The sequence below is a fragment of the Furipterus horrens genome, unplaced genomic scaffold, assembly GCF_987537825.1.
Source record: "Furipterus horrens unplaced genomic scaffold, mFurHor1.1.pri manual_scaffold_6, whole genome shotgun sequence".
NCBI lineage: Eukaryota > Metazoa > Chordata > Mammalia > Chiroptera > Furipteridae > Furipterus > Furipterus horrens.
In genome coordinates, this window is record NW_028327176.1 from 102,070,623 (window position 1) to 102,094,375 (window position 23,753).

A 23,753-nucleotide genomic window follows, 5' to 3' on the forward strand; every position below is an offset into this window, starting at 1 on the left:
TGAACCAGGCACTACTCTATATGTTTCTAATGCTTTAGCTCATTGAATTCTGAAACTATCCTGGGAGGTGTGTACTATGACTAGCTCCATTTTACAGATGAAGAAATGAAGACAGGGAGCATTATGCAATTCCCTGAAGGTCACACAGTAGGAAGGTTATTCTCCCAGCTTTCTTGGTCGGTGCCCTGCACCTTCTGCACGCTGCTCCCTCGACCCTAAACTCAGTGCTCAGACCCTGCTCTCCCGCCTCCGCTCCCTAAGCTTGGTCCCTAGAATGGCTGCAGCTCTGAATTTACAACTTTATGTAGAAAAGTGTTGCTTCTCTCCAGGTGCTTGTTCAACCAGTCTTATTTTTCACAGTGTAATAACGAGTGTAACCTTTTAGGTGAATTTCTGGCATAAACAAATATGTGGAAGAGATTTTAAGGGAACAGAACCGTAAACCTGAAATTGCTCTGGGTAAAACTGGCTGTTTGGGTCATATTAATGGCCCACCCTTCATGTGAACAGCAGAGGGCACCATGTAACTTTGACTTCATCATAAAAATGCAGTCCCCCACAATACTTCACATCTCAAGATGGGGTCTCCTGATTAGAATCTACACCTAAAGCAAACTGCCCGTTTTTCACAGCTCTGATATCCTTCACTGGCCCTGGGACTTCCTGGAAAGCCTGTGCCCATCGTGTTTCTAAGAGCAATCAGACTTGAGGGCACCAGGATATGAAGAGCTTCCACCACCTTCAGGGACCTCAATTCTCTGCAAGCCCAGTCCTGACCTCCCTCCTCCTTTGAATTGTGCCCACTTCCTGAGACCCTATCAGTCTTAGGTTTTGTTTTGAATTAAGGTCTGAAATACCTTTTCCCTGTGGTTTAGCTCTGCCCCGGACTGTGACCCTGCTTTGCGCTCACCACCCACCCCATGTCACTGAGCTGTAATTCTGCCTTAGACACCGGATGAGCCCTATCACTGATCTCTGCTGAAAGATCTCCCTCGTGCTGCCAGCTCTCCATTCTGGACCTGGGAAGATCACTTACTGTGAATTTCTTGTCCCTGTCCTTAACACTTGTTGGGTCCCAACATGGTCGGCCACAGTGCCAGCTGTTGTTCCTGAATCCTTCTGATACCACATGCATCCAGATGTGACAAGCACACTCCCAATTACTGAGAGAATTGGATAAGCCCTGGGCCACTAGAGGAGGATGTGTTGAAAGAACGTAATCCTCAATTTACCCCCACCTCTTAGGTTCAAAAATAAAAGTTGAAGAATTATGTGGATTTCTTTGGGGAGAGTTGTTAGTGCCTTCCTACCTCCTTCCTACACTTTCTCCCAATATGGGTCTAAGCCTTGTGCACCTCCCCAATTCTACTAAGTCGTGTAGTTCCCAATCTTGGCTTCTACTGGTTTTCTCCAACTTACTACAGCCACCAGCTGGACATAAGACCACAACCATGCCTCTCTTCTTCAGAATGGCTGGATCTATGATTCCCAGGAGGAAGAGTCTCTGTCTGAGACAGTCTAATAAACTCCCTAACAGCTCAAACTGCAACCCTAACAGAAAGGTCAACTTTAATAGATCATCTGAGCCACCTCTCAGTTAGTGACTAATCAAGGAATGTTATAGCGATAGTTCATCACGTAGGAACACTGTGCACTGGAAAGTGGGCAGAGGTTGGAAAAGTTAACCTTTGTAACATTTTACTCAATCCTTCCTTCCCCCTTTTAAAGTTCTCATATAAAAATCCAAATGTAAGGATGATTAATTGAGGATAATGTGCCAGTGTTTCCTCTGATTTCTGAGCACGCCACATATGCCAGTCAATGTACATAACAGAGCCCTCCCTATCCTCCCTCCCTCTCTTCAGGACACTAGCATATCAAGTTTGTAGGATCTGCAACACAGGAAGTCCCTGTAGGGTTCTTTTGTTCCATAAGATTTGCCTTTGCTTTGCCCCATTGCTGAATATATGAGCCATGACTCAGAAAGGAAAGGAATGTAAAAGAGGATGTTCCTGGTGCCAGATGGTGCTTAAAAACAAAACCTGAGATACATCTATATCCATGTAGAAAATCCATGAAACTTTCCAAGACAAAATCATATCAAGACTGAACGTTCTTGCCCACATTTCTCTGTTCTCTCTTACCTCTCAGGCTCCGGCTGCCATTGTGTGACTTCTCCCCTTCGTGGCTGCCTACTATTTGTTTTCCCCTCACTTCCCCTGTGTAGAAATGCCTCAAAGGTTGGCTATGAGTAGACAGCTAATTTGCTGCAACTCCACCCATACCCCCTTAGGAATGATTGGGGGGGCAACTTCATTAGGGAAAGACAGGCTCCTTGTTTTGTGATTTCAGTCAATTAAGTCTACCTTCTCAACAACTGGGCTGTTATAAGTGTCACCACTCACTGCCGAGATGGAATTAGGCACGTGCGTGCTGTGGGCAGCAAGGGCGCGTCCTGCAGCAGTGCAGCTGTGGTGTCAGCATCCTCACTGAGGACAGAAAACACGTGCTGAGATGACATGGGCTTTTAAAGAAGATGTGCATATTTTCATTTATGTGCTGGGCAATAAAGAAGTTTCTGTTCTCTGAAAAGGCACTTGTGCTTTTTCCCTTCCCAGTTCACTCCAGCCTCACAGAGGAAGGAAGAGCATGCTCCCAAGGGGCACGGAGTGGTCTGTCACAACTTGCAAGGGAAGCTTCTCCTTGAATTTTTAATACTTACAACTCATCCTCAACGATTCATTAATTTAGATCCATTGCCTGGGCTTAATGATGCATTCTAAACGGGAACAAAAATAACAGTGATGTCAATGAGTAAATGCACTGACAAAAATGTACATATATTTATATTGATGTATATGCCTGCATAGAGATAAACATGTAAAAATAAAGACATGAAGAGAAGGACCTACACTGACACAGCTACACAGAATGAAATGATCATGTTTTACCGAATCTAACATTGAAAGCTACAATATTATTTTTATGTTCCACCAAGAAAGAAAAAACACTTGCCAATTAAACAATGATATACCATTGATTGGAAGATACACTTTGATTTCAGATATGTTAAAAGGTGAAAAAAAAAGCCTATCATTGAATTGGTGAACTATGTTAAAAGTCACACTCAATACTAGATAACCATTAATGCTGATGCCTAACATGTCCAGAAAGTTTTTTATTTGTTTGTTTGTAAGGTAGTAGTTCTTGTTTAGAAACTGAGGGTTGAGTAAGTTTCTTCTTTTTAATTAACATAGCAATGGTAGCAATTTTAGCTGGTATCTGAAAAGACAGATAGCTTGGACAAAAGTCATCCTCAAGATCTATAAGTACTCAGACACTTCAATCCAATGGAGTATGGTTTATTGAACAAGTCCTGAGCAAGCAGAATGTTAATTCTCATGGTGAGCTGGGTGGCTTTGGGTAAATCTCATGTACTCTGAGCCTTGGTTTCCTTACCTGTGAAATGAGTAAAGTAGACTAGAATCTAATTTATCATTTGTTTCTCATTTCTACCCACTAGCATTTTATGAATCTATGATCCTAGGTCCATGCTACTCATATCGGAGGTACAAATGTCAGGTTGAAATACATCCATTGTGGAAAATTCTCTTGAGGAGTATATTCTGCTCACCTTAAGCTTTAGCAGGATACTTCCATATTTGTTGAATGAAAAAAATGAATTAAGGAATGAAGGTATGCACTGATGATTGACTTTGCTAACAAATCCTGAGTACTGAACTATAGTATTTATCTGTGTGACTCTGCTGAGCACACTGACTCTCTTGTATTGAGAATGAAAGGGAGAGACTTACCTCTGCTACTCTTGGCCGTCCCTTCAGTGAAGACATCTTCATCTTCAAAGCATCTCTTATCTGAAGAAGCAATGACAGTGTAGAAATGACAACATCCCCAATGCCCAGATCTGTGTCCTGAAACTTTTGAGACCAATAACATGGCAGAAGCAGCATCAGATGGCTTAGCACAGTGCTTGGAAAATAATAATGCTTAGATAAATGTTGAGTTATAGCTGTAATGAGGTTTAAGATTAAGGTTAAAATTTGGTTATGGTTTTGATTCTTTTGACCAGCTGTACTCACATATAGCCTCCTGTTGACTTGATGACGTGCAAGAAATGAAAGAATAGAGTTCCCTCCTTTCCCCTTGATAGCTGCTACTCTGAACCACCCTCACAAACTCAATTCCTATGGGCCATGCTCTCTGATCAAACCTGCTTCATCTTCCTCCTTCCCTCAGCCATATGGAAATTACAATGAGAGAAACAAATTCAAATTACCTTGTGATCCATAATGGTTCCAAATAGCAAGATGAAGAACCCCTGTGGCAAAATTTAACAGAAGTATGAGATACAGTTTTGCAGGCAATATCCTAGCTGTTATATTAATACCACTCTTGTGGATACCTTCTAGGACTGTCAGCAGACATTATAAACTTTACTTCCTACTGATTCAAATAAAAATGCATTGATGTGGACTTCCTTGAGTGCACCTCAAATAAAGGGAATGACTTTCATGTCTGTGCATGACAGTTATTGATGTTTATTAAATGGCTGTAGATGTACAATAGAGTTTTCAACCTTATTAAATACATGTAGTTACTTCCCAAATATTAAGAAAGTTGTTCTTACTCATGATGACAATAAGGTATGACATGAGATCTTGTAGCTCAAAGTCCCTTCATGGAAGGTGTCTTGAGAAAATGAAACTTGTATTCTAGACTACTATCACACAAGATTCTCGAGGCTGAGGGAAGAACTTTCTGCATAAAAGAGAAACTACAGAAACCAATAAAATCAAAATCTTCTCAAGTTTAAATATTTGGTTACTTATAAAGTTCCGATAATTGGAAGGCAATCTTTTAAAATACTGAGCTCTAAGAAAAATCTGAATCCTGAAATGAGAATGGAGGGAAGCCTGAGTTTCTACGAGTGGTTTTATGGTGAAGAAACACTCAGCAGAAGACTGAAAATTTAATTTGTGAGTCACAATTGTTTTAGTATTTTTCCTTCTATTAATAAAGGAGGAAAATAAATGATCTGAACAAAACCATGAAACTTTCTAAGGATTAATTAAGTTGCAAAGTAAAAATAAGATGAGATCATTAGTCACTAGAGTAACTGGTGGAAATGTTTCTTCTCTCCTCAAGAGCTGGGAAGATTTACAGGAGTCCAAGAGCTTTTGATTTAAAAAAATACAACAAAAAACTTAAGTCAGAGGTTTCTCTTTAAGTAACACAAGGAAAGGAGTGAAATAAATGCTCTCATACTTATTGAAGAATTATGAATAAGATATACAATTCATCTGAGTTGGCATTTATTTAAAGCTTGTTTTATATTTTGTACCAAATTTTTAAATAGAGTGGCAATGATGTATTAATAGGAATACTTTGCTGCTTTATTATGCAGTTATATTTATTTTATATAAATACTAGTCAATGTTTTTTTCTTTTGCTTCAAGGAAGCAGATAATAAATACTTTAGGTTTTGCAGGCTGCACAGTCTCTGTTACAAGTACTTCAGCTTTGCCATTGTAGCTCAAAAACAGCCATAGGCAAAATATAAATGAATAAGTATGGCTGTATTTCAATAAAACTATTCACAAAAACAGTCAGTAGGCCATCGTTCGCCAACCGCCTCATTAAAAAACATAATTAAGAATATAAACTTGCCAAATTGTCTGTTACCCATAGGTATGGAAAGCAGTCAGGCTAATGACAGTTTCCAAATATGCAAGCTTAGTAGCCAAGATGAAGTAAAACAGCCCTTGGAGGGATAATCGTGCCAATCAAGTATGTTAAAAAAAAAAAAAAAGACAACAGAGATCATATTAGATCCATCTTTTAATCTTACAGATGAGAAGGTTGAGGCCCAGAGGAAAGTGACTTTCTTGGGGTCAGATAACATGAGGCAAGATGTATTTCTATGAATAACAACCTACAGTTACATCACAAGGAACAGATCCTGGCTGGTTAACACCCAAACAGAAGGGCAGAGCATGGAAAATGACCCATTTCACGGAGTTCTTGAACTACTTGAGAAAGGGTAACAATTGTGCTTGTTCTGAGGCATGGCACGTGAGTGTAGCCTCACACATCCTTGACCAAAGACTAGTCCTTATTAAGTGCCGGTCAACTTCTTCTTCCATTGAAACTTTAGGAGAGGAGTAGGTGGATCAGTGAGGAGAGAAGGAAGGAAATTCCCACCCATCAGCCCAATCAGTTAAATGTAACTTGATAATCACCTATGCTATGGAGAGAAATGGAAGAAATACTTTATCTTCTCTATTTTAAAATCATAGCCATTTTTGTTGGAAAACCAGAATAACAAATTATAAAATGATAAGTAAAATAATTATTAATAATATTAATTAATAAAATAAATCTCCCTCTTGGGACTTACCTGGAAAGCATTGAGCAGGGCAAAGATTATGTGGAATACCAATGAAGTGCCTTCTATGAGGGTGGCTATTCCAAAACCCCACGTCAGTCCCAGCAGTGGGGTGAGAATGGCGACATTTTTACTGATCCTCCTAATTATGGCCACATCTTGAGACTTGGAACTGCCAATAAAGGGCCTCTGAGTGTTGACAGCAACAACCAAAACCACAAATAGATTCACAGCCACAATGACCAAGGCTGGGATCGCAAATGCTAGAAGGGCTTTCGTATTATCCCAGTTAAGCCAACAGACATCATGTCTCACATAGCCTTTCTCTGGCACCGTGATAGCAACTGTGGTGACAGCAATGATCAATGGGAACCCATAGCCAATGGCAAAGCCAATGGCCATCATGCGGGACTTCATCATCCTATGAAAAACGACCAATATTCCATAGATGATGAGCAGTGCTTTGAAGAGCATCCAGAAAAACAGAGAGAGGTAGAAAAAGTGGCTAAAAAATGTCATTGCAACACACCAGTTGTGGCCCTGGACCTTTCTGCTAAAATTAGAGGATATAATGAACCACACATTAGCAGTCAGAAGTGACACGGCTATGTTCACGATGCACACATGACGCATGTACGATATCTCTGTCACAACAACCTGGGACCACACCATAGCTTCAATGAATAGACAAAGAATCAAGCTAAGGATGGAGACGCTGAGCCCAATGCAGGTGATATAGTCCAGGATTTTGTTATCTATAGATGTGGGGGACATTAGGATGGAAAAAGACATCACCGCCTTGGTGTAGTTACACCGGCATTTCACTTTGTTTCTTCTATCCGACATCATTTCACACGCATTCTCGTCCCATCTTCTTTTCCTGGAGTGCCAGCCCACACACTGAGCCTGGGCACTCTGGGATTTATTGAACTTCTCAAACGTGAGGAAGATTTGCTTTAATCTTTCTGGTAAAATCACCGAAAGGACCAGGCCATTGACCAGCCTGGGAAGACTCACATTTTGCAAGTGGGCTTCTTTCAAAACAGCCCCCAAGGTGGGAAACGCTATGCTGACGGCTTGGGATGTATTTGGTGGCAGTTTCCACAGCTCGTGCTTGGGAATTTCTATCATTCCTAAGATGTCCTCTATTGTATTGTTCATCTTTCTGGAAAATCTGAAACTTTTTTCCGAGATGTTGTGGTTGAGGCGAAACCCCTTCGACTGAATGAAGGGTTCATCCACAATATTCTCAGATTCGTTTTGGATGTGGAGTTGCCAAGCGAACAAATTCACTGACTGTAGCAAATCCGAGCTGGCATTCTTGTCGGGAATGAAAGCCCAATTTGAAATGGCTGCTGTGTCGAGGATGTGGTTGGCCACTTCGCTATAGCTCTGTAATGGAGAAAAGAGGGTATTATACTAAGGGTTTACACTTTATTTTACAAAGTTGGTTTTTAAAGTCTGAAACTTCTGAATCTAATGATCAGATCTTATTTGACATATTTCTCTTCAAATTTCCTGTTCACTGCATTTCATGCGAGTAAGCCTAGAGGGAAGAAAAGTAAAAGAATTCTAAAAATAAAATAAACTATATCATAGATAAAGTTTATCTGCTGTATTATATGCCTAGGGAAGCATTTCCAAACTGACGTCTGTATAACCCAAGTTTTCTGTGAAATATTAACGATTGTTTAATGAAGGGACTTGGCGGTAGATTCTATAATGATTTAAGTTTGAGAAATACCGTATCCTTATATCCCCCATTCTTATAAAGAGTGCTAATGTTCATTAACACACTAAAAGCTCTAAAAAGTCCTGCCACGGGGAAACCTGTTTAAATTTCACTCAAAGTCCCTACATCTGCTATGCTATGGATCTCTCTATTAAAAATGAAAGCTCCGTTAACATTTCTCAGAACAATTATATTGTGTAGAATAAAAACTTGGAAACACTAGAGTAGACACAAGCTCGCTCACAGCTATCACTATGTGATTTTTTTCTGAAAATATTAATTCTGTACAAAACAGTTGTAAAAAAATGTTCTAACTTCTTGACAACTTCCATAAAATAGAATGTAATCAACGGGAAAAACTGAAGTGAACTTTCTGTTATTGTTATGCTTCCTGTGGTGGTTGTAGTTTTTACCCTGAGAAATAAACCTGAAACTGTTCAAGTGCAAGATTTTGAGGAAAATAAAGGTCGTATTTTTAATGGCACTAACAAAGAATACCTACCTTCATTTTCTCTTCAGTAACATTATCAGACAAGTCTGTAGAAATATTTTTTAATAACTCCACAATAAATGCAATATTTCCAGACGTGGCTTCCGAGGATTTCACAACATCGATTATGCAGGCATAGTCTTGTGGACAGTTCTTGCGGATTCCTTGCGCCACGCTCTCTATGCGCTCTGGTGCGCGGAAGTCAAGAATGGGCAGCGGTATAGAGGGTGCTGCGACTGAAAGGCGCGATGCACTATTAAAGTCCTGTTTTTTAAAACAAAAATGTTTTATTCAAAAATTATTAAGCAACTAACATGTATCAGGTTAAATGAGTTAAAGGCACAAATGATACACATGGAGAAACCAGACAGAGAAGCAAATGGTCCTAAAAAGTGGTTTTAGGCGCTAAGAGCAGAGAGGGTAAGGCAGGGCCACGCACAGGCAGGAGATGCCATCAAAATTCCCAGAGATCAGCATTCTGACTTTTATAATCATAATTTGCTTTCAGGACTGTGACTTTAATTCAAGTATTATGAGGAGACAGTTTTCTCCAGAGATGTGGAGAAATTCTAGAAACAAAATTTATCTAATTACTTTTTTTTTAAGAGGAGCCACATGAAATTTCAGGGGAAGGAATGGTATTAGAGGTTGGCAGGTCAAACAAGGAACTCAAAGGAACAGCAATTTCAAAAAGCTGAGTTCACTAATTAGAAGAAATTATTCGCTCATTTCCTCATACTTTTACCCAGAGTCTCCCAGAATGTGACTTTGGATAAGTCAAAGCAATAATTCACATTTAAATTCATTTAATTCATTTTGAATGTCACTACTTATGCTAAGTCACCAAGACTCCACAGCAACCCCTTTACAAAATTACTGCTGGAGTTTCAGGAAATGACAAGACCCATGTGCTTCTATAGCAGTGGTTCTCAACCTTCCTAATGCTGAGACCTCAGTTCCTCATATTGTGGTGACCCCCACAACTAAAGCATAGTGATTAATCACAAAAACAATATGTAATTACATATGTGTTTTTTAATGGTCTTAGGTGACCCCTGTGCAAGGGTCGTTCGACCCCCAAAGGGGTCGCGACCCACAGGTTGAGAACCGTTGTTCTGTAGGATTGGAAAGAAGACAGATGGACATGGTGCTTAAGTAAAAGAACATAAGATAACGTATTTTCATTTGAACTCAGATTTCTTGTATTTATCAGATTTTCATTTCTTTTGGTCACACATTTTTCCTTTCTTTTGGTCAAGTGATTGACAGTATTAGAAAAAATTCAAAATAAACTTGATCCTAGACACATTTAGTTAATTAATTGGTTAGCACAAGAGGCATGCAAACACATCTTTGGAGCTAAAACTTTAACCTCCAAGCATTTACCATTGTATAAATGAGCTTCAGGTCTGTTTTTGAGAAAAGATTCTAAAAGGGAGAAGAAGAGAGTGGGGACAGAGGAGAGAACCCGAGTTTGGGCAAGAAAGAAAGAAGGAGAGATAAACTTAATCCACCCTGTGGATTTTTTTAAGTCCAGCTCTGTGGCTTATTGTCACTGTGAACAAAACACATTAAAAAAATGGCTCTACCACCTCATGAAGGATTGGCCCCTGTAGCAAATAATATGCAAATGCATCACCTTAAAAAGTTTGTCCACAGAAAGGCTTGTACATGTTTCAGTTGATTTTTGCCACTTGTTTTGATTACATGTAAATCCTACTTCTCCATGAAAGGGCTGAGCACAAGGCTCACTGCAGTTGGATGAACTGATGCAAGATCCATTGCATTTCTCTGAAAATGAATATAGAGAGAAAAGTCTAATTAGCAGTTCTACACTTTGATGGGGGCATCAAACTCATACTGAGGATTTGGGGTTGCTTCCAGAGGATGTGATATTGACTTGTGTCCTCACTCTACTAAGCAGAGTGAAGAGCACAGGGAAAGGAGGGATCACCACCTCATAGAAAAGCTAGTTCAGAGCATCTGAGGGGAGAGTGACAAGAGATGAGAAGGGGTAGCAAAGCAGTGGACAAGTTCCAAAGGACCTTGAATGCTGTGTTAACATGGGGGTTACCAGAAACAAGATCAAATTTGTTTTTGAAAAAAATAATTAACAGTAGCATAGATCAAGAGTCTTTAAACTTTTCTGTAAAGGACAGGATAAATGCCAAATAAAATACAGGAAGCTCAGTTAAATGTTAATTTTATTTTCAGATACAGTCAATTCTCATTATTTGCAGTAGTTATTTTCTATCAATTCACCACCACAAACACTGAATCAGCAAATACTAAACCATCACTCCTAGATTAGGTTTCAGGGAGCTTCTGCTTGCAACATTTTTGTCAACAGATCAGTATTAATATATGTTTGATTTATGCGTGTTTCTATTTACAGTCACCTTATATAATATATATTATTGATTTGTGGACAGTGAACTCATGGCCAGTAGCAATATAACTCATGGCAGCATTTAAACAAAGCTTACTAACACAAGTAGTTTCTCCATAAGTATATCACAGCTCTGTTAGGAACACTTAACAGCACTTCAGCCCTATACTCAGGGGTCATATTAAACAGAATGATCACCAACAAAAAGCAAAACACAGGCACTACACAGGCCATGAAATGAACACTTGTGTGTAGTAAGAAAGCTGCAACGAAAGGGCAGAGCACCACCTTATTTAGTCTCAGCTGGGACCTGCACCGGGGCCAACTCAACGTTTTTGCTCTTCTGTGAATGTCTGTGAATGATGGAGAAAGCACTGGGAGTGTTGATTTGGAGACTACAAACACATTTCAAAGTGTAGGAGAATTTGCAAATATGGAATTCACAAATAATAAGGTCAATGGAAGATGTTCAGATAAACAATGAATGTTTTAAGGTGTGTATGGCCCATGCATTATTATTCATTATTTTCTGAAATGTACATTTAACCAGGCATCTTATATTTTTATGTGCTAAATAAGACTACACTAGCCAGAGAGTAAATATTTTCAACACTGTGGGTCATACAGTCTCTGTGACAACTACTCAACTCTGCCATTGTAGCATGAAAGCAGTCAAAGATAATATGTAAATAAATGGGCATAGCTGTGTTCCAATAAAAGTTTATTTACAAAAAGTGATGGCAGGCCTAACTTGGCCCGTAAGTAGAGTAGAGCCCAGGAATGAAGCTGCTGAAGTATTCCCAGGAAGAATTGCCCTAGGATAGTGGCAGAGGAATGAAAAGAAGTAAATGATGCTGAGAGCTATTATGGTGTTGACATCAATAAGACGGGGTGACCACTTGGCTGTGAGTTAAGGAATGCATCCACTATATGGCTTAGGTAGCTTTGTGAATGATTCCTTTCACAGAGAAAGGAAAAAGCGGCTTTTCATCTTTGCTTACCATTTACCCAGTATATCAATTTGACAAGTTGTTTAAGCTGAGTGCTTCTCAGTTCTTCATCCATAAAATTTGGAGTTGATACCATGGTATTGTTACTAACATTGAATGAGACAGCATCTTGTGCAGCACTTCAACCATAAATGCTCAATAAAGTTATCTCCCTTTCTCTCTTCTTTCCTTTCCCAATTCCACATCTAAGTAGATTTATCTGTTACCAAAAATATACTTGGCCATGACTGAAGAATTCAGTTATTTCTACTATTTGGGTGAGAATCACATGATTTCACTCTCTTTCGAGTAATGGTTACTTCCATAGTTTTCCTCTCACTTTCTGGAGTGACCTGTCTCAGCAGCACAATATCTATCTGACATCATTTCAACATACCTCTCAGCACCAAAGCATTACATATATTTGAGAACCAAAAAGAATCTTTGAATGAAGGGATGAATGAATTCTGTCCTTTTCCTCTTCTACCTCTTATTAGCTAGTTGTTTCAGATTTCCCTTATGGGTTTTAAAATAAACACTTATCTGCTATTCTAGAACATGTGGATATTTGCCAACTTATTTCATTGATTGTGCTGTGGATAATGGAGTAATTGTATGAAAATCTACCAATACTAGTAAACCTTGAGAACTTATTAGATATTTTTATTTTATTGGAATACTTGGGATCTGGGGACACACTTGCCATATCTCCAAATGGAAGCTGCCTCTTCTATAGCCACATACCTAGTATCATTCCAGTCTTGGGTTTCTTTTCAAAATGCTGAAGTTTATCTTCATCCTGTAAAACATAAATTCCCAAAGGTCCTCTTTACTGTGGAACTCTCCGCTCTCATCTCAATTTAGAGGATCCATGTGGATATGAAGAGAAAATGCGTTCAGAACTGGGAAGAAAAATGCAGCAGGTTCATGTGCTGATATCATAGGAACTTGGTGAAGGAAACACAGATGTGAGCAGAGACAGAGAGCACACAGCCCTCCAAGAACAGCTAGAACATTGATGGTGGTCATTTGGGCTGTGAAGGTTAGGTTAGGGAACTGGGTACATCTTTTGGAAAGTTTAAGTAACCAGAGAGAACAAAGAGACAATTATAGCACTAAGTCCTCCTCTGCCTATCTTTACTATAATTGTGAAATACAGCAAATATACTCCACAGATATTATATATTCTTAGAAAATAAGAAACAAATGGACACTAGAAATAAGTATTAGGTTGAAATAATAGAATCACAAAGTCTTTTATAGCTATAAAAGGACAATAAAGATTATCTAAAAAAACACTATGTTATAAGTAAGAAAATTAAATCACAGAGATGTGAAGAAACTTGTGTAACTAACAAGAATCAAAGTTAAGGTCTGAACCAAAATTGCTCAGCTGCCAGGCTAGTACAGTCATGTGCTACATAATGACATTTTGATCAATAATGGACCATGTATACGACAGTGGTATATCATACAGCCTAGGTGTGTAATAGGCTGTACCACCTACGTTTGTGTAAGTGTACTCTATGACATTCACACAATGACATAAATCACCTAATGATGCATTTCTCAGGATGAATCCCTGCATTAAGAGGCTCATGACTGTACTTCCTCCTCTCGGTAGCTGCCTCTCTACATTCTCTGTGGTTCACAAAGTGATTTCTCTATGTTGTTATACCCTGTTGCACCTTACAACTGAACTGTTGCAAATCCCAGCCACCTCTCACCATTTCATTGCTCCTGTTTTTAGAAAACTACCATCAGCAAGAGTAAAATGGCAGTCATTCGAAAACTTCTTTAACAGGATGTTATTTATCATAAATCTAGCCATCTAGAATAACTGTCAGTTTTCTCATAGGGGCTACATAAGAATGGATCAAACTTACTTTTGTGTGGATCTTGGCTTTATAGCGAGAACATTCTGTGGTCAGAAATAACATTAAACAGCAAATCATGGTTGGCTGAGGCTTCATTTTCACACATTAGGGTCTTCACCTGCAATAGAGAATGAAGGGGAATCCAGCTGAAGGTGAGAATACTAAACAAACAACACAGCACTTAACAGACTAGCTAACCACTTAGTCACTCCACTGGGTGCTCTGAGGAATTTATACTGAACAATCTAGCTCAGGGAAGGACACCAACATTTACATTCAAGCCAGCTAAAATGTAAAAAAGCAGACTGTTTATTAACTGTTGACCTGTCTACAAATAGTAGACAAGAACGATGCAAGTACCAGGAAAAATGTATGTTCACCAAAGCATCATTTCTTATTTAATTCATAAATTTCTTAATAATAACTAGTAACATTTACTAAAAATTTGTATTTGTCAATCACTATTCTAAGCACTTTCGTTTCACTAAACTCATTTAAGCATGTGACACAAGATACTATTACTGTCTTCATTTTATCAATGGAGAAGCCAAGACACAATGACTTGAGAAACTATAAACCAAGGTCACTCAGATAACAAATGGTGTAGCTAAGAGTTCAACCCAGATGGTTTGAATGGAGAGGAATTCTTAATCTTTATATCAGGGCCTCTCAACAATGACACTACTGACATTTGGGGCTGGATAATTCTTTGTTGTTGGGAAATGTCCTGTGACTTTTAGTACTATTAACGACACTCCTGCATCTACCTACTAGTTGCCAGAGGCAGCTCATCTTCACTTGCAACAGCCAAAAACATCTCTAGACATTGCCACCTGTGCCCTGGGGGAAAATTGCCCCCAGATAAGAATCACTATCCTACAGCATGCTCTTTCTCTGGGTATATAGAGTCAAGTAACTTAAAATGAAATGAATATGTACTATTGTTGATTACTAGACAAGCACTAAGACTCCTTATTAAATTAATAAACTACTACACAGGAAAAGTAGAGGCACTGGAAGATAACTCTCTATTCTTTTGCCACATATATCCCTGTTTCTTGCCTTTTTCTTGATAGTTCCATCTTTCAAAGCCAAATTGCCAAGAAGTTATTTTTATAACAGTTGAAATTTATCAACATCATCATGATCATTATCATCAAACCTTTGTTTTAGGAGAGTGTCAATTAAGATCCCTTATTGTGAAGAAAGTTTCTTAGAATGATTTTCCTTATAGTGCAGATACAGTAAAATAAAAATATCATGAATTTTAGAATCAGCAAGAGCTGTTCTAATCTTATCACTGCTATTGATGAACTAGTTGACACTTACTGAGCCTCTTTTTTCATCTATTTCATAAAGTATAGGATGATCATTTATTTTACCAATGAAAATTTATCAAGTGCCCTGTATTTGCCAGGAACTATAGCAGATGCTGGGGCTACATAAATAAAAGCTGCTGTCCTTTCCACAAAGGCCATCCAGTGGGGAACACAGAGAAATCAAACCAGTTGTGAGAAGAGAGGTCATCTATGTATTGTACCCACTGAGCAAGGCCTGGCAGCCTAACCTTCGTCATAAAAAAATTTCTTTATGGTCAAATGGACATAAACTTACTCTGAGTACCTAGGCTCATAAGGCAACCGGTGGCCTGGGAGCAGACAAAACTCACTGATGTGGGGTCAAACTTTTCTTGGCTGGAGTCAAGACTAAGATGGGTTTTCAGGACTCCAGTGAGCCTTCAGCTGAGATGATGAAACACAGGATCTTATAGGGAGGTTTCCAAATGGTCTTTGAGTTTAAAATCATCTTTGAGTTCCTAGCAATTGGACGGGGGGCAGTATTTTGATTCATACCACAGTCGTGTAGAACAGGTCTGAGCAGGGGAAAGTGAACATGGCAGAGTGACAGTCTAAGTGTGCTAATAGATTTGCATAAATATTTAGATATATGTGCATAATTTATGATCTTACAATGTGGGTGGAAAGAAGTTCTCATGTATGCAGCATACTGGTATATGGGCACACTAAGCAATTTGCAATGATAATATTGTTTAGATAAATTTTTAACTGATGATCACAAAAAAGAAGTATCAGAAGAACAAGTACAGGTTGTCTAAAATGTGTTCATGTGTTCTACCTATATACCTGTGGGTTTCAAAAATGTTTTATTGTGATGCAGTAGAAACAGATAATATATTGCGATTCAGTGTATACAGACAAATATATGTATGTGTATGGGTATCCATATATAAACTGAAAAATATGTAGTTTTTATATTTTAAAAACCATTTTGTAAAAGTACTTATCCTGCTTACCTATAAGAAATAATGGACACTCTATATGTCATGATTTTTATCTTATATTACATTCTGTTCTATCTGACTTTCTCTTAGAAATTGGTTGCCACCACTAAATTCAGTTCATAAAATTAAATTGAATTCATAACTCTCTAATGGGCTGTGACCTTCAATTTGAAAAACATAATGTAGATTATAAGATTCATTACTTATCAAGCTGAAAATTGTTCATTTTTTCCACTAAAGTGTTCATTGTGATTCTTTCTCTTTGCTGTTCTTTACAATTCTGTTGAATTCTCCTTGTTATACCAGGAAAAAAAGATATTTACCTTTAGAACCAAATAATAGGACTGATGCTGAGGATAAATGCAATTCTCTTCCACCAGGAGAAGATGGTTTGAAATGCAGTTAACACAGATGAAGGCCTGCTATGTAAGGCTTCATAGAAGGACCACTTTTACTCCCTAAGTTTTCAATATAGGAATTTTGCTTAAGCTAACCTTGCTGGAAGAAAGTCAGGCATCTGGCATAGTGATGTGATGGGATGTGGTGTGAATTATGGAGTCTAAGGATTTTCTTTCCCCAACCAGTGCTGGGGCCTCTAAGTGCACAGCTCCTGAAAGGGCTCAAGGAAAGAGTCCAAAAGTCATGGCATTTTATGTAGATTACTATGCTCTTTGTGGAATGTTATGAAATAATAGTACATTTCATGGATTCATATAAGTTAAAAATTTACTAGCAGAAACATATATGCAATATAAATCATAATCATGGCCTTAAGAAACACAAATTTTGAACTGAGCCCATTTGGCTATTTGAAGGGTTTCCGTTAATTAATTTTATTTAATTTGCTACTTATCATTCATGTTATCATAGTCTGCTGTATGTAACCCACATACTATTTGGTATAATAATTATATGGTACATTTCTTTTTGTTATTATAAATGTGTGTGGGGTGGGGAGTGGGGAATGTTTATGATGCTACCCAAGAGGAGTTATAACATTCTCTCCGTTTTGCCTATTTTAATTGGCAAGTATGGGTCCAATGTTCAGGTTAGTCCCAACTGGGTTGTTTCTCCTCCTACCAGAAATTGTGGAATGGAAGACCGCCCATTAGAATCAGATACTGGTTGAGGCCAGGAGCCAGAGTGCTCTGCAGAGCAGACAATTAATAGAGTTTAAGGACTCTGAGAATGTAATTTTTTTTTTAAATAAAAAGAGGCATTTCCAGGATACTTCAAAATTAGAGATTGACATTTTATAGAACAGAATGGAGGAGGCACATTTTCTTAGATTTATCATTGATAAAGGCATAGCAATTAAGTGAACTTTGAGTCTGGCATAATTCCAAACTGAAAAATGTTTGTGAATACAAATACAGTAAAGGACTTCTCCAATGCCTACCATAGGGTCTTCATATAGTTAGTTACCTCTTGAAATAATGAGAAAAAGAAAAGAACAAGGGTGCAAAATATAAAAACATTAAATTAAATATGACAAGAACAGTGTGGATTGTCCCAAAGAATATTAGCACAACATGGACAATGCCATCATAAGAAGCTTTCAGATGTGAATCTAACTGAGGCCGACTCTTCCAGCTGAGGGCTTTGCTAGTTCCTAGTGAAGAGTGACTGGAGTCAATGTCAGATCCTTTCCTACATGGAGAATCCAGAGCTGTTCTGTGTACACTATGCTCACATTACCTGTATAACCTTTACAGACCTCTAATTCTACAGTGTGTTAGATTTATCAAAAAGTTGTGTGTGTTCGTGAAATCTCTATTTTCATAAATTCCTTGGGCTTGGTGGCTGCAAAAAAACCATCACTGGCTATTTAAATCAAGATCTTAGGGTTTCATTTTTTTATGGATCCCCAAGTGTTGCATTCATAAAATAAACTTTGAATATTAAAAGTCAGTCAATCAATCAAGATCCCGGTACCCAGTGGGGGAAATAAAAACAGTAAACAGCAATCCTGACAGAATAGTGCTGTGACAGGCATGTTTTTTCCTGGGATCCACCATTTCTTTGCCAACAGTTTGTAGCAGGCACCAAGCTAAAAGAAATAATAAATGAAAGAAAAACTTAACACTGAGGACATTGGTATACACTGACTTAAATGTTCTGTGAATTCAGTAAGTCCGCCTGCTTTACTCATAGTAGGAAAACAATACAGAGTTCTTGTCTATTGTATTTAGCCAACCTATTGTGTCCTGAAGTGGGTTTCTGTGGAATGTTGGTCTCACAAAAGCCTAAGGGCTTCCAAGGTCATATTAATTTGGGAAACAAGGTGTACCAGCATCGCCACCGTCACCCCTCACAAACAGGCATAGGAAAGGTTCTGGGAATTATTCCAGCAAAAAGACTGTTTGACCCAGGTTTTGCCAAATTACTTGATCACTGAAAGTGCTTTGGGAGGATTTAAGGCTGCTGTTCAAGGTGTTGTCTTGGAGTATAACACATTACTTATTGAACATCAGACTCTACATGCACTTATTGGGCATCTACCACATGCCAGTCGCTGTGCTGATACTTTCATGAAAGCTCCTTGAAGTTATTCACACTGGACCCAAAGTCACCTATCATAGAATAATCACCCTGGCTTTAGTTAATCCTGACCGACAGTGGACAGGTCATCCTTAACCTGTAAAACATGTCAAATTTATCCTGAAACATGCTGCTCAGGGTGGAGAGGTGAGGGACAGCATGCACGGGTGGCATGGCAATGAGAAGTTTGGAGTGATCACCAGGGAAGGGAATGTACTCAGACATGGAAAATAAAACAGAAGAAGAGAAAACAAGATGCAGAACAACTCCTGCCTGAGACTGTGGCAATTTCTCATTTAAAGAGTTATGTGACATTTAAAAAGAAGCTCCCTCTAGTTTCGATACTAGTCACCCAATAAAGACAACTCCCTGTCTTGTTCCCAAAGTGTCTGAAAGATGATATTTCAGAGATAAAGCAATGATGAGCCTAGGATGAGAGCTTCTTAGGACCTATGAAAATAATGTCCCAAATTCCTCATTCCTGCTTCCACAACCCGCTTCTCTCTGCGTGTCCTTATAAAAGTGTGATCACCTGCTACCATCCACTTTTGTTTCTCACTTGATAATAAACAGCATTCTAGGCTGCTGAATGGACACCAGGCTCTGCTCAAACAGAGATAAAATAGTATTTCCTGTCCTCAGAGACTTAAAGGAAATATCACTAGATACAATAGTCCTAGAAGAAATATGTCTCAGGATCTACCTCCCAGGGAATTTACAGAAAAGGGTGCCTCCCACACCACTACTGTGACTCCAAGCTGGAATGACAAGAGGTTGACAAAGCACAAGACTTAGTACTTTAGCCCCAGAGCCTAAGAAAAATTGGGCTGCACCTAGTGGAATAGGCAAAAAATAAAAATATATCATATAACCATTAGTCAGGATGTGAACATGGAGCAAAGTTTTTCTGTCCCCAGCACCCTAGCTGAGCATAAGGTACATAAGAGACATTCAGTACACATTTGTGGACAAGTGAAAGAAAAAATGAATGAATGAATGAATGACCCTTGCAGAGAATAATGCCAGCTTCTAAAATTTTTGTTTTAAAATCACAAGTCCACTTCTCTACCTCAGAGGGGCAGGTATGAGCATACTTGTGACTTGAGATAAATTTTGGAATGTGGTAATTTAAGTAGCAATGCTCTCAGCCTACTATGGACATCCTTTTGGTTGGCCCTGGAGCTTATGTTAAAAAGGACTGTAAGGTCCCATTGAGGTTCAGCAAGAAATAACATCATGCCAGATGAGTGGTGTTGGCCATGGGCATGGCTGCGCAGGCATCTCTTATTTGTCCTATCTTCCTTGTACTTAGATCTGAGTTTCTGAATGGTCCTGGAGCATATTTCTGATGAAGTTGTAGGAGATGACTCATGCAGCCTGAGGCACCCTGCCTGTCTGAACAGGCTGAGTGAGAGCTGGCATTTGGACTCTCAGAGAAAATAAAAAAAGATACAGCCTGGGAACTATAACTGCAGTCAGGAAGGAAGGAGTACCTCAAAAGGTGTGATCTCTCAAAACTCTTCATGCAAAACAACACCCTAAGTTGAGCTGGATGGGAATTTCCTTAAACTAAATGGACACTTTCCCAAAGTGTTTCCATTGAACTTCACTCCAACGTGACAGGGAGGGCATATTCTCAGTTGTTTGCTAACCATCTAAGCAGGATCTCACCTCATACTCCTTGACCAGTCCCACTGATGGGGGAAGTACCAATTCTGAAAAGTTAAGTGGGGAATGAGGAACTTAAAGTTAGGTGGCCCACATTTTGGGGGGTGTGTGTCTGTGCTTTGTTCCCTGCAGCCTAATTTCATAACCGTATGTCCCATCTATTCCACTAGTGTAATTAGAACTCTGGTTATGTAGTCAGACAGCCAGTGAGTTGTTGGTACGTTTCCTGGCCTCAATAGCACAATGTATGCAGTCACTCCTACCAGTTCTCCCTTGCCATGGATGAGCTGTTTCATAAAGAGCCAAGGGGAAAAGAAATATACAAAAGATCTATAAAAATCAGAAACATCTCATCCTTGGCTCTTTTAGATGGCTTCCAACAAATCTCTTTGCAGCTCAATATCTTTTCTGAGAATTGTACCATGGATTCAAATGCTGACAAGTTTGAAGAATCACATAATTTCAAAGTTGGAAGGCATTCAGCATCTTAACCAACTATGTTGATACTGAGATGATTTTAAAGAAATTAATAGACTGGGCAATTGCTCTGCTCCATGAAGAAAGCTAAATGGAGTGTTCACACACACACACACACACACACACACACACACACACAATTGCACCTTATGATGCAACATTTTTGTATTCCTACAATTGTCCTCAGAGTATAAGAAATATGAACTATCAAGTGCTGTACTAGCGGTCACTCAAAATGACAGGAGATGCCTTTTCAAAAGGATTTAGCAACTTTTAACTGGAAGAAATGCTTCCTTGTAAGTTGATATAAAGACAGCTTTGTCAGCCCCACTAAAAGGAGAAACTACTAAAGAATGATTTATTGCCCTCACTTGGTGTCTCAGTAGGTTGTCCTGTACACCGAAGGTTGTGGTTTCAATTCCCCCTCAGGGCACATACCTAAGTCATAGGTTCGATCCCCAGTCAGGACACATACGGGAAGCAACTCATGGAGGTTTCTCTTACCTCTCTCTCTCTTTCTTTCTCTCCCTGCCCCCAACTCCCCAAATTCTCTCTTACTCTCCCCCTTCCTCTCTCTCTAGGGTCAGTGGATATGTACTCCCTCTGGTGAGGATTTAATGTAAAAGAACATTTAATTTTTTTAAAATCTAGCTTCATATTCAGCCTAAAGGAAGGAAATTGAAAGCTAGTTTGCTCATTCAATTTATCAAGCCAGGGGACAACTGGAGAAGTGACAGTCTAATTGTTTGACAAGGCATTTTGCATTTTCAGTCCTAGGAGTGAGCAATTAGAGCCTCACAAATGACTTTTTAAAGAACAAATGTAAAGAAGACAGGAAATAGTCCAACCTTGAGCTAGCCAATTTCTAAATAATATTAGGAAAAGTTCCTACATAATTAAGCGCTCCAGAAAATACCATCCTAAAATACACATTTTCCCCATTCTGGAATATGCACAAAAACAGGCCTGTCTTCAGTAGGAAGGCGTTGGTGCACATGTGTACTCACAGCATCCAGGAGATGTAGCAGCCCAGGAGGAAGGTCAGTGCTGAGCTTCCCACCACCGTGCCCCACCATCACGTGTGCCTGCACTGGCACCTCCCGTGGGTAACGGTGACCCTTCAGTGGCAGTGATCCTTCTTCTCCATTGTTTTGAAGGGGAAATCCAGGAGGCCCCGAGCAAGCCAGCTGTGTGTTGTGAGAAGCCAACTCGAGAACTGTAAAACTGCCTAGGGTTTCGAGGCTTGTGTAAGTCTGTGATTCACCCCGCAATGGGTCTGTCAAGTCAAGCACGCCTAAGAGAAATTACAGGTTTCTCTTGTCTGAAGCATATCCATTAAAATGAGTCACTTGTTTGTCCTTCAATTTCTCACCTTTATCTCGGATGATGACATGAGACTCTGTGTTGAATCTACTGCACTGGTATAGTTAGGACATGGGGGATAAAGTGCAAGGTTGTACCATTGTTGTTGATAATTTTAAAAGCTATCGAGTTTTGCTTGTACTAATGCTGAACTTGGGAAAAATGACTAGGAAACTGACCAGTAAGCCCTGATCCTATTCCTACCTTAGCACCAAAGAGATTTTTGTTTTAATTTTTTGTTATTGGGCCAAATTGTTCTTACTGAACCTCTACCTGGGGGCGCAGCCATGGGGAATTCAGACCAAAGGCACAGTCTCCACTTGCAGGAAGCATCACATGACCTGACATGGTAACCAGTATGGATTGTCCTTCTCACCACCAAATAGTTCCACACACCCCTGTCCTAGTGGCTTTTATGTGTCTTCTTGGCCCCCAAATGTAATGCAAACCTCCATTTAAATATCACCAAGAGAAATGCTGGCAATAAAGAGGAATAGGGAGAGGCATTTTGTTATACCTTTTACAGTAAAGAAGATATAGGAGGCGATGTTTGTGGAAATAGGCCAGTTCCATTGAAGTTGCTAGTTAAGTACCAGGTCATTTGGAAATTGAAAAGCCAGTGTCATCAAACCTTTGGTTGTGTAATTAAAGGATTTTATTAAACACAGAAGACACTTTGCTCTGCACTTTGGGCATACAAAAGTGAGGAACATGCTAACAAACATAAGTAATTCTGTCTCCAAAGGTTTACAGTCTTATCTGGGAAACATATGCACACAAAAAGACTAAAGTTAAACAATGTAACAATAAATACTAAATATGAAGTGAATGGCACAGATTATTAAATATTAAAGGAAATCAGGTGGGGATAATCAGCACTTCTGGTTGAACTAATGCAGAAAGACTTCACAGAGAAGGCAAAGAGTGAAGCAGAGCTCAGACACAGGGTGTTCTGAGCAGAACCCATGATGGATACTCTTCCCTGGGAAGGGAACTCTATTTTCCAACCATGGTAACATTCAGTGAAAGGGTTATTCAATAGCAAGCTCAGTAGATTTTGCTGGCTGACACCCCTCATGTTGAATCAAATGTTTAACTCTTTTATTTAGAAGTCGTTGGACTGAGTTTCACGAGAATGTCTACATGCAAACTCATTGTGTGTATTTGCGTGTGTCTGTGTGCATGAATTCACAGGTACTCTAATGAAAACTGCTAACATTTTAATGGGTAATTATTATTTGCCAAGTACTATTCTACTATTTACCCACAATTATTCATTTAATCTTAACAACAACCTTATGAGGTAGGCTCTAGTTTCCTCAAATTATAGATGAAAAAATTAAAGTCTAAGAAATTCAAATAACTGCCAAAGATCACCGTGTATCTGCCTTAGATGTTTTTAGCACCAATTTTTTCATGAGCCACCCGACTAAGCCACTTCCCTGGTGAAGTGTAAAGAGGACATTGAACATGTTGTCAACCTAATCCATGCAAGTTTATTGACATCTTTCGGGAATGGG

The 23,753-nt window shown here is 39.0% G+C and overlaps 1 protein-coding gene across 2 annotated transcripts; it reads right to left on the minus strand.

The window, feature by feature from the left end:
- Positions 1-2,530: 2,530 nt before the first annotated feature.
- ADGRF4 (adhesion G protein-coupled receptor F4) lies at positions 2,531-22,125 on the minus strand. 2 transcript variants are annotated; one of them, XM_090282561.1, is made up of 9 exons: positions 21,879-22,125; positions 13,893-14,001; positions 12,751-12,805; positions 10,268-10,419; positions 8,641-8,892; positions 6,419-7,798; positions 4,298-4,339; positions 3,816-3,875; positions 2,703-2,779 (listed from the first exon to the last, which is right to left on the minus strand). In XM_090282561.1, the coding sequence occupies exons 2-9, from the start codon at positions 13,977-13,979 to the stop codon at positions 2,732-2,734; spliced, it is 2,076 nt and encodes a 691-aa protein (XP_090138687.1). In that variant the 5' UTR covers positions 13,980-14,001; positions 21,879-22,125; the 3' UTR covers positions 2,703-2,731. The 2 variants fall into 2 exon arrangements, with proteins under 2 accessions (XP_090138688.1, XP_090138687.1); XM_090282562.1 differs by lacking the exon at positions 21,879-22,125 and having other exon boundaries at positions 2,531-2,779; positions 13,893-13,983.
- Between the last annotated feature and the right edge of the window lie 1,628 nt (positions 22,126-23,753).

Bases quoted from the DNA above. Each gene is read 5' to 3' on its own strand.
- ADGRF4 (XM_090282562.1), bottom strand. From the start codon at position 13,979: ATGAAGCCTCAGCCAACCATGATTTGCTGTTTAATGTTATTTCTGACC. The intron at 12,806-13,892 runs GTAAGTTTGATC...TATGTTTTACAG, and splicing joins AAGCCAAGATCCACACAAAA to GATGAAGATAAACTTCAGCA. The intron at 8,893-10,267 runs GTGATGCATTTG...TTTAAAAAACAG, and splicing joins CTGTGGACAAACTTTTTAAG to GACTTTAATAGTGCATCGCG.